Raw genomic sequence first — 16224 nt, 5'->3', positions numbered from 1 at the left:
AGGAAGAAAAGGGGGTTAACCCCTCCCTCCTTAACAAACAACAGTAACAGAAGTAGCGAGGACAGTTACATCAGAAATGCAGTATTCCTTGAAAGAATGGGGATTGAGTTTTACTTCACAAAGCTCCTGCTGGCTGAAGTTTTGAAGGCAGAGGGCAGGCTCATGACAGACGCATGATTGAACATTCTGTTCTTGACTCCTGATGCCAAGGGGAGGGAGAGACCTCCCTGAAAGGCCTGTAAACACCCATTCCAAAGACAAGGCCCCGATGCTCCTGAACCATTGTTCTCGTTATTTCTTCAGTCATAAAGCAAAGGGCCCTTGTGAAAATCAATGAACATTTGACATTTTTTCAGTTGAGGTCAGTGATTCAGTACTTAGCTCATTTGGCTTTTCTTAAAAGTGCCTTACTGTATTTAGAAAATATAAAAACCTCGAGCTGTAATTTTGACATTAAGAAAGCCGGCCCACTGCTCCCTTCCTTCCAAGGTTTTCTAGTAAAGGGAATCCTGACAGTTCATTCTCTAAACCCAAATCCAACACAGTGGAGAGTGTGTGTGTGCCTGCGTGCAGGAGCTGTTTTTTCCACCTTCAGTGCTTTGTGTTTGTCCAGATTTCCTGATGTATAGCCCACTCATGCTCAGCCATGTCTGATTCTTTGAGGCCCCAGGCTCCTCTGTCTGTGGAATTTTCCAGGCAAGAAATACTGGAGTGGGTTGCCATGTCCTACTCCGTGGGATCTTCCCGACCCAGGGATTGAACCTCTGTCTCTTGGGTCTCCTGCACCGGCAGGTGGATTCTTCACCACCAGTGCCACTTTGGAAGCCCTTGTTTCCTCCTTGGGAACTGACTGTGGAGTGTACCCAACACACAGGACTGCAGTTAAACCCCAATTTGGAAAAACAAAAATACAACTGCTCACGTTTATGCCTCAACTCCGAAGACATAGATATGAGTTTACTGAAGTCAAATCCTGCGTCTTGTAGAGAGCCGTTTCCAAGCTTGGCTCCCTACTTGCACAAATCGAGACTGGTGGGATTGGAACTGTGAGACAGAGATAGCCTCACTCCTCATGGCCTGAATCCCAGCCCCAACCAGCAGCTTCCCTGTTGGAGCGGTCATTCCTCACACTGAGCAAGACCCACACTGTCAGGGTCACTTATAGACCCGACTCCAAAGACCCTTCTTCTCAGAAGATGCTCCCAGGATCAGATGATGGTGACCTGGTCCTCTGATGACCTCTGATGATGAGAAAAGCAGAAGAGCCTTGGAATTTGGGTCCTGGGACATGAGGGAGGGAGGGAAAATGGGGTCTCTGTCCCTTCTGCTGAAAACAAAAGGGAGTTAGGGGTAACTTCCCTGGTGGTCCAATGGGTAAGACTCTGCGCTCCCAATGCAGGGGGTGCGGGTTTGATCCCTGGTCAGGGAACTAGATCCCACAGGCCACAGCTAAGACCCAGTGCAATCAAGTAAATAAATAATCGTTTAAAAAAGGAAAGGGGCGCTAGCATCTTTTCTTCATCATCAATCCATTGGTCACCCTCTAGCACAACATTTAAAAGTAGCCTTTTGCCTTCAATTTTTAATGGATATATCCATTTACTTGGGCTTGCCAGGTGGCTCAGTGGTAAAGAATCTGCCTGCGAAGCAGCAGATGCAGGTTCGATCCCTGAGTCGGGAAGATTCCCCTGAAGAAAGAAATGGCTACCCACTCCAGGATTCTTGCCTGGGAAATCCCATGGATAGAGGAGCCTGGTGGGATACAGTCCATGGGGTCGCAAAGAGTTGGACAAGACTGACCGACTAAGGAGCAGCAGCAGAATCCATTTACTTACCACTCCTCCTGCAGAATGAGTATATCAAAACACTTGTATACAACGCAGACCCCAACTAAAGAACATCTACTACTAAAAAAAAATGATGAAAATCAAAAGTCGCTATTTGGCAAACACCATAATAATAATTATGGCAAGCAAGAATCATCAATGGATGCTAAAATTACTGGGAGAAAGGAGGAGGAGGAACAGCGTATCTGTCTAGACTCCAAATGTCTCCCCACAATATACTCATAAATGGCAAAGGGAGAAATAATTACACAACAGTGGAGAAACCTGGCTGAGACACCACCTTAACCAAGTGATCAAAGTCAACATCAGCAGTATTGATTCTGTGTACCTCTTCATATGTGCCCCAAGAAAGGTACAACATGCCTTTCACAATCTGCTCCCCCAAAATGCATAATCTCCATCAAATAACTGGCTAGTACTTTTACAAGTGCTGAGGTCGTGAAAGACAAAGTAAGACCAAGAAATGGCCCCAGACTGGAGGAGACTAAGGAGACAACTTAAATGTAAAATGGGGAAAATAAAACCAGGAAAATGACATGAGTAGGATGGTTGGTAACATTTAAATAATGTCTTAGTTTACAGTATTATATCATTGTTAATTTCCTGGCCTGGACAATTGTACTATGGTTGCAGAAGATATTAACCTTAGGAAAAATGCTAAAGATTCAATGTCTGTGTTTCGCCCATCCCGCACCTCTAAATTCTTATGTTGAAACCTAATCCCCAGTGCGATGGTATTTGAAGGTGGGGCCTTCGGGAAGTGATTAGGTCATAAAGGTGGAGCCCTCATGAATGGGATTAGCACCCTTTTAAAGACCCCAGGGAAGATACATTGAGAAGAGGACTGTCTATGAACAAGGAAGAGAGCTCTCTCCAGATAATGAATTTGGCAGCACATTGACCTTGGACTTCTCAGCCTCCAGAACTGTGAGAAATAAATGTTTGTCATTTAAGCCCCCCAGTCTATGGTGGTTTGATACAACAGCCCCCAAAATGGACTAAGACAGGGAAGCTGATGAAAGGAAAAGCTACACAGAAACTCTGTTTACTAGTTTTTGCAACACTTATGTAAATATAAAATTAAACTTTAAAACAGTTTGAAAAAACAAGTAAAATTGTTAGCATATATATATATATGATAATGTGATTGAAACATGGTCTGGAGTGACTAAATTAGGCAACCACTTAAATACCCATCAATTGAGGGAATGGGAAATAACTGATGATGCTCTTCTACAGTGGAATACTACACAGCTGTTAAAAATGAGGTGTCTCTATGGGAATAGATTGCAAAATATTTTTCCTGGGGGAAAACCAAGTCATAGAACAAAATAACATCACTTAATATTTGTTTAAGAAAATATGTTTACAATGAGGGACAAAGAGAATAGATTGGTAGCAGCCAAGGGTGGGGAGCCTTGGGAGTTTGGGATTAGCAGATGCAAACTGGCATATACAGAAAGGATAAACAACAAGGTTCTACTGTTTAGCATAGGGAACTACATTCAATATCCTGTGATAAACCAAAATGCAAAAGAATATGAAAAAGAATATATGTATATGTACAACTGAGTCACTTTGCTGCACAGCAGTAATGAACACATTGCAATTCAACTATACTTCAATAAAACACAAATTAAAAAAGGAAAAAATACATATGTATGTGGAGAAAAAATCTGGAACGACATTTTAACAATGGGATTATGGAAGTGACACTGGAAGAGGAGAGAATGTTCATTTTTTACTTTACTCAGTTAGTACCAAATGTTTGAACTTCTTTTTAGCAGTAAGGATATATCACTATCTTCATAATAAAAACACAATAATAATTTTGGCCTAGGAGCATTCTCCTGTGGGTTCCATCAATTCATGCTGCAGGCTGATTCTGGGGTCAGCTCCATGCTGAGCCCTATAGTGGGCAGCACTGTGTGGGCACAGGCCCCAACTCAGGGGCTCACTCTTCATCTTTGGTGATGAAAACATATCCAACTCATGATGACTCTATGATGGTTAATTTTATGTGTCAACTTGGCTGAGCCACAGTACCTAGCTCTATGGTCAAATATGAATGGATGTTGCCATGAAAGTATTTCTTTAGATGAGACTGAGGGAGTGAACTTTGAGTAAAGCAGATTCAGTTCAGTTCAGTTCAGTCGCTCAGTCGTGTCCGACTCTTTGTGACCCCATGAATCGCAGCATGCCAGGCCTCCCTGTACGCCTCCATAATATGGTGGGCCTCATTCAATCAGGTGAAGGCCTTCAGAAAAAGACTGCCCTCCCCTGAAGGAGAGGAAATTCTGCCAGCAGATTGCCTTCTGACCCCAGCTGCAACAGCAATTCTTCCCTGGGTCTCTGGAGCCTACCCTGTAGCTTTTGGAAGTGCCAACCCCCACCACCACATGAGCCAATTCCTTAAAAATCTGTCCATCTCCCATATATATATCTACTACCACACACTACTGGTTCTGCTTCTCTGAAGAACCTTGCTGAAAACAGACCCCCCACGCAAATGTCCTCTTAGTGGAGGGCACAAAGTGTTCTCTTAACACAGAAGGGAGAAGGATTTGGAGTTTGAGGAGGGTGGTCGATGAGGAAGGGTCTTTGAAGCAGAAACCTAGAGCTGGAGACGAGTAGGGGTGATGGGGTAAGGAGTCCAGTTCCTGGAGCTGGAGCAAGACCTGAAGGGGAAGAGGACAAAGAGGCAGGCAAGGCTGGGTCTCAGAGTCCCTGGACGTCTAGTCACCCATTTAGACCTCGCTCTGTGAATGCCGAGGAGCTAGTGAGAGCTGGGAGTGGAGGACACTGGAGACAGAAACAAGGCTGCGGAGGGGGGCGGGGCTTGTGGGGGTGGGGTCATGAAAGGGGCAGGGCCGTGGTGGAGTGGGGCTGGGCAGAGGCGGGGCTTGGGTAGGTGTGGCTTGAAAGGAGGCGGGGGCTGTGGTGTGGCGGGACTTGAGGGGCGGGGCTGTGAGGTGGGCGGGGGCTGGTGGTGGGCGGGGGCTGTGAGGGGTGGGGCTTGAGGTGGGCAGCTCTTGAGAAGAGGGGCTTGTGGGGTTGTGTGTGTATGTGTGCGTGTGTGTATGTGTGCGTGTGTGAATGGCCTCGCCTGGCCCTTTTGCTCATCAAATATCCACTGGATTATTAGGCTCTTTCAGCTGGGAAGCAAGTCCCTTTCATCTTTGCACACACATTGTCCCCATACTCCACACACAAAAGGTGCTCCATAAATGCGTGCCCGACTCTGTTTCCAGGTGTCAGCCCTCCTACCCCAGGAGCTCTGCTAGAGCTGGGTTCACCCAGAGGAAGTGTAAGGAAAGGCAGAGCTGGCCAGCCCTGCGGCCGTTACCTCACGAGGTTGGCGCAGGGCCCGGGCCACCGGCAGCTCTGGTACACGCGCTGCACCACCGTCTCCGAGCCGTTCTGCACCTGGCAGGACACCGTCCGTGTCACCGTGTGATGGCACCAGTGCCTGTGGGGAGAGCGACAGTCACATCAGTCCCGCCCGTTGCTGGGGCATCTGACTGTGGATCAAGGCCGGCCGAGGCCAGAAGGGGCCCCTCCACACGCCTGCAGTGCCACCGCTGCTGGCCAAGAGGACACTGAGACCCTCTGCCTTGGTCAAAGGGAGAGAGTAGCCACACCCTGTAGTCATCAAGCCCCCCACATCATTCCAGCCTTCCAACAACTCCGTGTGAAATCAGGATGGGGCTGTACCCTTGCCAGGAAATCCCCCTCTGGAAGGGAAGACTGTCGGGGAGATGATCAGAACACACTGGAACGTGGGGTCATAGGGACAATCACAGGATGAGCATGGGGCTGTGAAACTGTGGGAACCCAGCAGGGCCCCCAACCCAGGTCCTAAGAAAGGGGAAAGATCAGAGTCAGCCAACGCTAAGTGTAGGGGCAAAGAGTGGAGACAGTCCGCAGAAGAGACAGCAAAGTGAGCAAAGGCAAGGAGCTGAGACCAACCGTCGTGGGTTCAGAGACCTGCCTGCGGCCAGCCGACTGGAGGAAGGGGAGGAGCCAGGAGACAGGAAGAGGCCTGGAACCTGCCAGGCTAGAAGTCGGTCTCATCCTGACTTTGGTGGGAGCCACTGAAAGACTCTGAGCTGTGGGCAATGACTCAGATGGCTCTGATTTCAGAAAAGCCCCTCTGGTGCAGTGTGTAAGAGCTGAGGAGGCCTGAGCTGGGACCCAGGGGGGTGGGGGTGCAAAACATGTGCAAACAATATGGTGATTGGATCAAGATGGCAGGCACCTCCCCCCTCCCATCTCCAGATCCTAGAAATTGAAAATCTAAAAGTAAGTCCCCCATGAACTCATCAAGATGGTGGCAGAGGAGGTCCCTTACTCAATACCCCCCAGTAATAATAATTTGGCAGTAGTCCTCAGACAAAAATGTCTTTGTGGGAGCTTTGGGACTTTTGCAAACTATTTATTTGATAAGGACTGATATCAAAATATATAAGGAACTCATAAAACTCAACAGTAAAATTTAATAATAATCCAATAAAAAATGGCCAATGAATCTGAATAGACATTTTCCTAAAGAATACATACAGATGGCCAACAGACACATGAAAAGGTATTCAACATCAGTGTGTGAAAGTCGCTCAGTTATGTCCGACTCTGTGAAACGACCCCATGGACTGGAATTCTCCAGGGAAGAATACTGGAGTCGGTAGCAGTTCCCTTCTCCAGGGGATCATCCCAACCCAGGTCTCCTGCATTGCAGGCAGATTCTTTACCGGGTAAGCCACCAGGGAAGTCAAAGAATACTGGAGTGGGTGGCCTATCCCTTTGCCAGGGTGTCTTCCCAACCCAGGAATTGAACCAGGGTCTCCTGCAGCCGATTCTTTACCAGCTGAGCTACCAGGGAAGCCTCATCAGGGAAATACAAATCAAAATAAGATATCACATCACACCTGTTAGGATGGCTGTTATCAAAAAGACATGAGAGGGGTGTTCAAGGGTTGTTGAAGGTGGAGAAAAAAGGGAACCACGGTACAGTATTGGTAGGAAGGTAAATTGGTGCACCCATTATGGCAGGTTCCTCAAAAAAATTAAAAATAGAATTATTATATGATCCAGGAGTCTCACTTTTGACTTATCTATCCAAAGGAAACAAAATCAGTATCCCAAAGAAATATCTGCGCCTCCACGTTCATTGGAGCATTATTCACAATAGCCAAGAAGGAAGCAACCAAACATCCATCGACAGATAAATGGATAAAGAAAATGCATCGTATATACACAATGGAATGCAATTATTCAACCATAAAACAGAAAGGAAACCTTACCATTTGTGACAACATGGATGAATCTAGAGGACATTATGCTAAGGGTATAAGTCAGACAGAGAAAGACAAATCTGTATGATCTCATTTATAAGAAGAATCTGAAAATGTCAAACTCATAGAACCAGAGAGGAGAACAGTGGTTGTTCAGGGGAGAGGGGGATGGGAGAGATGGGGAGATGTTGGTCAAAGGATACAAAATTCCAGTTATAAGATGAATAAGTTCTGGGGATCTAATGTACAGTTTAGATCTGTACAGGGTGATTATGGTTCATAATACCATACTGTACACTTGAAATTTGCTAAGAGAGTAGATCTTCAGTGTTCTTACTTGTGTTCTTCTACACATAAAGAAGGTAGCTATATGAAATGATAGATGTGTTAATAATCCATGGTAATCATTTCACAATGTATATGCAATTAAATCGTCATATTGTAAACCAAAAAAAAAAAAAATCAAGTTGTACAATCTAAGTAAACACCTTTTAAATTTGTCAATCAGAATTCAATAAAGCAGATAATACAAATAAAAGAGTCCCTAGGAGCACTGGAAAACAAAAAGCAGTGGGACAAGTACTTTGAAGAATTTGAGGAGCTAAAAGCACCAGGGACTTAACTGAAGGAGGAAGCACAGTCCAAAACACACAGGGAAGACTGGGTTCAAGGTGGGTGCACTGTAGGAGCAGCAAATGTGGCTAATGGGATAGGGGAGGGGCACAGAGGCGACTGTCAGAGGACCACAGTAGAAGGAGCCAGACGGGCAGGGCCAGGATGCCTATCCTTGCTGGTCTCAAGAGTCAGGCATTGGTGTCACACAGATGAAGTAAGTTAGAAAGAGAAAAACAAATATGTATATTAACACGTATATGTGGAATCTAGAAAAATGGTATATAGATGATCTTATTTGCAAAGCAGAAAAAGAGACACAGACACGGAGAGCAAATATATGGATACCTACCAGGGGGGAGAGCGGGGGGTGGGGGGCGGGGGGCGGGGTGGGGGAGGCATTGGGAGATTGGAATTGACACACACTATTGCTGCTATGTATAAAATAGATAACTAATGAAAGCATACTGTAAATCACAGGGAACTCTAATGCACTGTGGCGACCTGAATGGGAAGGAAGTCCAGAAAGGAGGGGATAGACGTATAAATAAGGCTGATTCATTTTGCCGTACAGTAGGATCTAACACAACATTGTAAAGCAATACTTCAATAAAAAATTAACTAACAAAAAAAGAATCAGGCATTGAACGCTCCTGTCTTGTGGCAGGTGTGATCAGAATGGGTGCCTCAAAGGCAGATGACCTCCAGGAAAAACTGGGACTCTCTCAAGGTCAAACAGCTGAATCTTTGAACATTCTTTATCCTCTACCTATCCCACCAATCCACCAAGAGGCAAAGCAGCAATGAACAGAGAAACAGAAACAGCTAATGGAAAACCCCAAATGCCAAGAATTTCAAACTATTTAAGAAAAAAAGGCCAATACCCTGAAAGGCACTGACTCAACAGAGAATACATCACGATTCAAGAAAAAACAATGAGTAAAGCAATTGGAGATACTTCCTTACGGAGATGGTTGTCTCCAGTATAATTAATGTCCTCAAGAAGACATCATTTTTCACACATAAGAAATACTATGAAATGAGAAAGTTAGATACCTTGGAAATGAAATATGACTGGGAAAAGAAAAAAGGCTCAACAGATGGGCTGAAAATTCAGAGCAGACAAATTAAGGAATGAGCTGAGGAGTGGATATGAGCCATGACCTCTTCAAGGATGCACTGCAAAGGGACACAGAGATGGAAAATGTGTGAGCAAAGGTGAGGTACCCAGAGGACAGACCGAGTTCCAACACCCATCTATTAGGGGAGACCAGAGAGGGCACAGGAATGTATAGACTTGAAGCAATAATAAAGACTCCTTCCCAGAGCTGAAGAAAGACATGAATTCTTTTGCATGTATGAATAATTTTTTCATTTTTAAATATTTTTATTGAAGTACAGTTGATCTACAATGTTTCAGGTTTACAGCAAAGTGATTCAGTGTTTTAAATATATGTATACATACATATATATTCTTTTTCAGATTCTTTTCCATGATAGATCATTACAAGATATTGAATATAGTTCCCTGTGCTATACAGTAGGTCTTTGTTGTTTAGTTCATTTATGTATAGTAGTGTGTATCTGTTAATTCAGATTCCTAATTTATCCCCCTCCCAACCTTCCCCTTTGATAACCACAAGTTTGTTTTCTATCTGTGTGAGTCTATTACTGTTTTGTTAAGAAGTTCATTTGTATATTTTTAGATTCTACATATGAGTGATATCCTATGATATTTGTAAGACATGAGTTTTTAATTCGAAAGGGCCCACTGAGTGCTAAGCAAGATGAACAAACGAATGAAAATAGAGTACATGCAAAAGTGAATCAACAAAATCAAACACAGGCTTTTAAAAAATCAAATAGACAAAATTTAGATAATTATTATTGAGAAACAACAAAATACATAAGTAGACATTGAGAACAAGAAAAAAATTCCATATAGAGATTAGACATTGTAAATTAATATTGTATCTGATCGTGACATCAAAATTTTTCAAAATCTCGACAACTGGACAATTTTCTAGGAAAATATTTTGGCACCGTCAAAAATACCGTGAAAGAACATGAAAAAGCAGTCAAAAGTTGATCCCTTTCCCCAAAGGCACCAAGCACCCTGGTTCTGTCACCAGTCTAATGCATGGCTTGAAGCAAGCCTCAGTGAAATAGGACTTCCTATTCCTCTCAGGGTTATTGCGAGGATTAAATGAGCAGGTCCAGGTTACTGGTGTGCGAACGACACGGCACTCACTACCTACCCCAAGGTGTCATGACTGATTAGCTGGCCACTTGAACCCCACAGTGTGCATAAAAGTGTAAAAACTGTCCTTTCTGTTTTTACAGATGGGAAAATAAGTAGTGGGAGATGAATTCCCACTGCCCATGACTCAAATCGGAGGCCGAGTTGGGAAGGGAATCCAGCTCTCCTGCCCAGGGTTGTACCTACGCAAGAAAAACCACTGTCTCTGCCAGTTACTCAGGGAAACCGGGCCTAGACCCTTCCTGCATCTCTACCTGGGAGCATCAGCAAGAATCTTGAGGGTTGAACTGCTGCCCAATCCAAGGACCATGCTCCACCCTGAGAGTTGCCCCTGGCGATCTGGAACAAAGTCCAGCCACTCCTGGGTCAGCGCTTTCTATAGGGAAATGAGCTATGAATTGGAAAACATTTTCAAATGCCTCGATTCATCATCTCCAGACATTTGATCTTTTAATGGGCTGTAAATGGCTTCCCAAAATCAAAACCTGGCCAAAAACAACCAAGAAGGCAGGCAGAGACAAGGAAGGAGGGCTCCGGGTCTTTTCAGATGGAATTCTAAACCCTGTTCATCTCCAGGCTCCCGAGGTTCTGGGCAATCTTGAGAGGACACACTCTGCCTTCACACGGGGTCCCCCTTAGGATCCCCAGGTCCTGAGTATCACACCCATGTGGTGGGTGGCATCGCACCACCGCCCACCCTCACCCCCACCCCTGACCATGATGAGTGCGCGATGGTGGGTGAACAGGGCTGTATGGGCTACAGAATGACTCCACCCAGAGACCAGCTTGACAGCGGAACAACTCAACTCGTGACTGCGCGGGAAGGACTGGCCCCAGGGCACAGAGTTTGGGAGTGGCAGGGCTGGTCTTCAAACTGCCTAGGAAATGAGGGTGGCCTCAGCAGTCTCCATCAGGGTCGGGGGAGGGGGGATGACTGGCATTATTTGGGGACATCATCTCAGCAATATCCGTTCATCATTGCCATCCACCCTCTGGTTGAGTTTTCATGGAGGGTCCAGGAAGGGAAACTGGCTCCCAGCTTTGGGGACAAACCTGCTCTCCTCCAGGCTTGTTTCCTTAGGAGGAGAGGCCCAGGGCTACAGTCTATAGGGTCGCACAGAGTAGGACACAACTGAAGCGAATTAACACGTGCGCGCGCGCGCGCGCACACACACACACACACACCCCACCTCTGATGTGTGTTAGTCTCTCAGTCGTGTCTGACTCTTTGCGACCCCGTGGACTGTAGCCCACCAGGCTCCTCTGTCCATGGGGATCCTCCAGGCAAGAATACTGGAGTGGGTTGCCATGCCCTCCTTCAGGGGATCTTCCCAACCCAGGGATCGAACCCAGGTCTCCCACATTGCAGGAGGATTCTTTACCATCTGTGCCACCAGGGAAGCCCAATCTACCCCTGACAGAGAAGAGCAATTGACTTGGCCCTGCTCCACCTGGCCCCCAGAGGGGCTGCTCCCAAGCAGCTTTCGCCACGCTAAGTGTCTGGCTCTCTTGATTTGGTGAATTGTGTAATCCTTCGTTAAGTCCTTTGGGAAAAACCAGTGCTAAATGCTTTAGGAAACCAGGTCGTGATGAAACGGAGAGGTCTTTAGAATACCCCCAGCCCATGCCCTCCTCTTAACAGGACTAACCAACCCATCTCTGATGCTATTTTACCCGGGAGATGCCACTGCAGCAGTTCTCCCCGCCTTTGCCCTGGGACCCCCTCCCCGAGCAACCTCTGAGCCCCAGTCCTGTCTGAGCTTTGCTTTGGGACCTGATCTCACCTCCCCCACTGACCCCTGAGCCTGACCCAAGCCTGGGGGCATTGACAGTGCCCTCCTTCCCACAAGGACCACCCGGTCTGCCCCCATATTCCTGCCCCCACACTCTGCTCCACCCCCACGTGACATCATCTCAATGCTTCCTCTTGAACCCCCAACATATGTGCCCCACTTGCACGGACACACCTCATCACAGCCAATGAAACACCTCAAGACACACCACTGCAATCCATCCACGACTGAGACCATTGCCCTCCAACCCCTTCTCGCTCCATCTTGGTGACCAGCTGCACTAAGCTTCCGGTCCCCTTACCCAGAATCCCCAGGGGGAAGCTGCCCCACCCTCCACCTTCTCCCTCCCTCATGCTCCATGGCTGACCAGCCCTACATCGGGAGAGTCCTGCCTGCACCCCGGCCCTGGGCGGAGGGTCCTGATTCCCACAGTCCAGCCCCTGCTGGTCTGCCAGTCTCCCTGCAGTCTCCCCGAAGTGCCACCAGAGGGCGCTCCCTAAATCACAAATCTGGCCCAGTCACCTCCTCTTTGGAAATCCTTTCTTAGCTCCCCACCCCTACGGTTCCCACCCACCTCCAGGGTGTTACCTCCAACCACGCTCCATCTTGCCATTTACCCTGTCACTCTGTCCTCCCTGGCATGCCATCCCACCTTCTTTCATTCAGCCAACTCTTACCCTACCAGCCTGCAATCAGGCTCCATCCCCTCGGGGAAGCCCTCTCTGATCCTCTGCCCCACAGGGCCCCCTGCACGCCTCTGTCTTAGCCTTCATTGTACCTGAGGACCACAGACTCCCAAGGACAGTGGGCTCGGGGCAGGCCCTGTAAAGGTGTCCTCATCTGTGTGACTCCAAGCCCCACATCCCAGAAAGACCGTTTCCTGTCCACATTCACTCACCCTGAGCTGCTTCTCTGGCTCAGCCCTGTGGGGTTTGCTCCCGTGGCTGCAGCCACCTACCTCGAGGCTGGAGGTGTCCTGTTTCAGGCCCTTCTCCAGCTGGCCCTCACTGTTCTAATTACCTGACCACACCCTGCCTGATCAATTTCAGGGGGGACCAATGCTGGGGGGCGGGGTTGCCTGCCAGCTGGGCTCAAGAAACTCTGTGAGAACTGAAGTTTGTAACCTGAAGGCCACAGCCAGATGGATGGGTGATTTGGATGATGCTGAGGCCACATTCGTGACACAGAGCCCACAGAGCCTGGGCTGGTCCCCAGAGAGTTGCGGGCAGAGGAGCCAGCTCCCAGCCCCTCCCAGGGGCAGAAAGAACAACTCCGGCCCAAACAGAGTCAGCCCAAGGGTCCTGAGCACACGGAGACCTCCTGCAGACAGAGTTGGGCCCAGCCCCTCAAGACTTGTTTCATGGCTGACAAAGCAGTTTCACACACTGTCGTAGGCTGACTTGTATCCCCACAAATTCGTATGCTAAAACCCTAACCCTAGTTATCTCAAAATCTGACTGTATTAGAGATAATTACATTAAAGTGAGGTCCTTACAGTGGGTTCTAATCCATATGACTGGTGCCTCTATAAAAGAGAGGAAATATGTGATATGAACAGAGGGGGGCTTCTCTGGTGACTCAGATGGTAAAGAATCTGCCTGCAATGCAGAAGACCCAGGTTCGATCCCTGGGTCAGGAAGACCCCCTGGAGAAGGGAACGGCAACCCACTCCAGTGTTCTTGCCTGTAGAACCCCATGGACAGAGGGGCCTGGCAGGCTACAGTCCACGGGATCTCAAAGAGTCAGATATAACTGTTGACTTTCATGAACAGAGGGAAGATGACTGCAGACACAGGGAGAAGGTAGTCATATGCGAGGCCTCAGGAGAAAGCACCTTTGCCAGCACCTTGACCTTGGACTTCCAGCTTCCAGAACCATAAGGAAAGTAATTTCTGTTGTTTTAGCGGCCCCCGTGCGGTACTTGGTTATGGCCATCAGGGTCAACTCACTCACATACATGACCTTGTTCAACTTCTCAACAAGTCTCAGGTAGGAATCCTACCAAGAAGGAACCCAGAGTGCAGGGGAGATTCAAGGTCACACAGTGATAAGTGATCAGTGTAGCTTCTTTTTTTTTAATTGAAATATAATTAACCTACAATACTGTGTGTTTCTGGTGTACAACAGAGTAGTTCAATATTTCTACACCTCACAAAATGATCACCATAATAAGTCTTGTGACCATCTGTCACTATACAAAGTTTTCACGATATCATGGACTATATTCCCCGGACTGCACATTCTATCCCTGAGATTCATTTATTTTGTAACTGTAAGCTTATCCCTTTTATCTTGGGTCTTGAAGGGCAGCTTTCTAATTCCAAACGTCATGCGGTGTCCACGTGGCCATGCAGAACAGCGGAGAGTTAGCAACTATCGCATACTCCGGCAGGCCCTCAGGGGACCACCTCACACGCCAAACAGCAGGCAGAGGGGCCAGCCCCTGCCTCTTGTGTGAAACCATCGGGGCAACTGCTGAGGGCGATTCAGGCCACAACAGGGCTCACGGGGTGGGCTCCAAGTGGGTCCTGTCCCCTGCCCCCTCCCTGCTGCGATTACCTAATCAAGACCTCCTCACACAACCCTGGGCAGTCAGAACTTCTATCATGCCAGTTTTCCAGGTAAGAAAGCCAAGGCATATCCTAGGCCACCCAACAAGTCAACGGACACCCCAGACTCAAGCCCAGCCCTTTGCCACCTGGCTACCCTGCTGGCTTGACCTGAAGCTCACCCTGAGAGCCTGGGTCTCTGCATACAGGGGTCTGTCCACCTGGGGCTGTGCTGCCAGGAGGGGACGGGGCCGCAGACCATGATGGCCGGAGGCAGCAGGGTACGCGGGGGGCGGGGGTGGGCGTAGTGCTGCTGAAGGAAACTGCGAAAGCCCGGGAGTTGGCAGATGCAGAGGCCTAGGTCCTGGGAGGGAGTCAGGATCCAAGCTAGATCTCCCCAGCCCATAGCAAGGAGCCAAATCTAACAAGAGGAAACACGACCAGGCAAACGTGGAGTCCGGCACTGCGGGCCCCAAAACCCAGCGGACGAGCCCCAGATGGGGTGCAGTGGTTCTCGCCAACAATAAGTTCACTGTGAGTCAGCAGAGTGTGCGGTCTACAGGAAGCAAAGGCGATCTCAGGCCATCTGAACAGCAGAATAACGTCAAGAACATCCCTGCTTGCCTCTGCACCGGCCCAAATACAGTGGACCCTGGGCTGCGCCACCCAGAGCCCCTCAATGCAAGGCCTTTAGCCCCAGGTGCTAGAAACACTGCCAGGGGTCATTCAGCCTCGGCTGCCCAGAACCACCTTCCCCAGGTCCCAGGTCTTGCCGGGGCCCTGTCCAGTGTCTGCTCCCTGCACGAGATGAAAGGCCCAGCCATATGAACCGTGGGACAAGTGGAAGGGCCATTGGAGGCACAGGGTCCACATCACAGCTCAGCTTCTCCCTCTAACTCCTGCTTCTGCCCCACCCCACGCCCCGCCCCAGCTTCCACAGGCATCAATCTTAAGAGCCACCCCCAATACACATCCTCCTTCTTGGACCCCATCTCAGAATCTGCTTCCTGGGGACCTCACCTGGTGTCTGCTGGAGCCCCAACAGGAGAGGAACAGAGAGGAGGTGTGCTGGGAGGAGAGGGCTGCTGGCCGCCATCCTGTGAGCAGGGGACGACAGGGCTGGGAGCACGGCGGGGCTGAGGACCAGTGAGCAGCCAAGGGAAGGCCACAGGTCAGCAGCCCACGATTTGGGGAGGGAGAGGGGAAGCCCCTGCCCCTCGGATTCCCACCTGCCCTCTCCAGTAGGTGAGACCTGTTGGCAATGGATCATTCAGACATATTCAGATATATGGGCTTCCCTGGTGGTTCAGTTGGTAAAGAATCTGCCTGCAATGCAGGAGACCCGGGTTCAATCCCTGGGTCGCAAAGATCTCCTGGAGAAGGGAATGGCAACCCACTCCAGTATTCTTGCCTGGAGAATCCCTTGGACAGAGGAGCCTGGCAGGCTACAGTCCATGGGGTTGCAAAGAGTCAGACTCGACTGAGCAACTAACACTTCAGATATATTGAGTAGAAATAAGCTGAGGGCCACAGCAGGGTGGGGCAGCCTGGGAGCCCAACTCTCCCCCCAGAGATAAGTACAGGGGAGCCAGATGACCCCTTGCTCGTGGGGCCACCAAGGGCCCAGAGCAGGGTCAGAATATGGAGACCATCAGAAGACAGACTTCCACGGAGGCTGGGGAGGTGTCTGCTCCCAGAAGGGTGGGCCATGGTGCAATGAGCTGCCCATATGGTTGTAGTGGGTGCCCCGTCCTGGGAGGTGATGGGTGAGCAGAGGCAGGACACCCACTCAGTGGATGGAGGGTGAACATACACAGCTGGCCCTCAAAGAGCTTGGAGGAGACTCACCCTATTGGAAAAGAGGGGGTAAGA

The 16224-nt window shown here is 48.7% G+C and overlaps 1 protein-coding gene across 1 annotated transcript in view; it reads right to left on the bottom strand.

The window, feature by feature from the left end:
* The window catches only part of COL26A1 (collagen type XXVI alpha 1 chain), a 164323-nt gene that overhangs the window by 114751 nt on the left and 33348 nt on the right, over positions 1-16224 (bottom strand). The window contains exon 2 of the mRNA XM_052635965.1: positions 5194-5316. Within this exon, the coding sequence (XP_052491925.1) occupies positions 5194-5316 (123 nt within the window). The remainder of the gene's footprint in view (positions 1-5193; positions 5317-16224) is intronic.

This window comes from Budorcas taxicolor, chromosome 2 (genome assembly GCF_023091745.1).
Source record: "Budorcas taxicolor isolate Tak-1 chromosome 2, Takin1.1, whole genome shotgun sequence".
Classification (NCBI taxonomy): domain Eukaryota; kingdom Metazoa; phylum Chordata; class Mammalia; order Artiodactyla; family Bovidae; genus Budorcas; species Budorcas taxicolor.
This window is presented reverse-complemented; position numbering and strand designations above follow the sequence as displayed.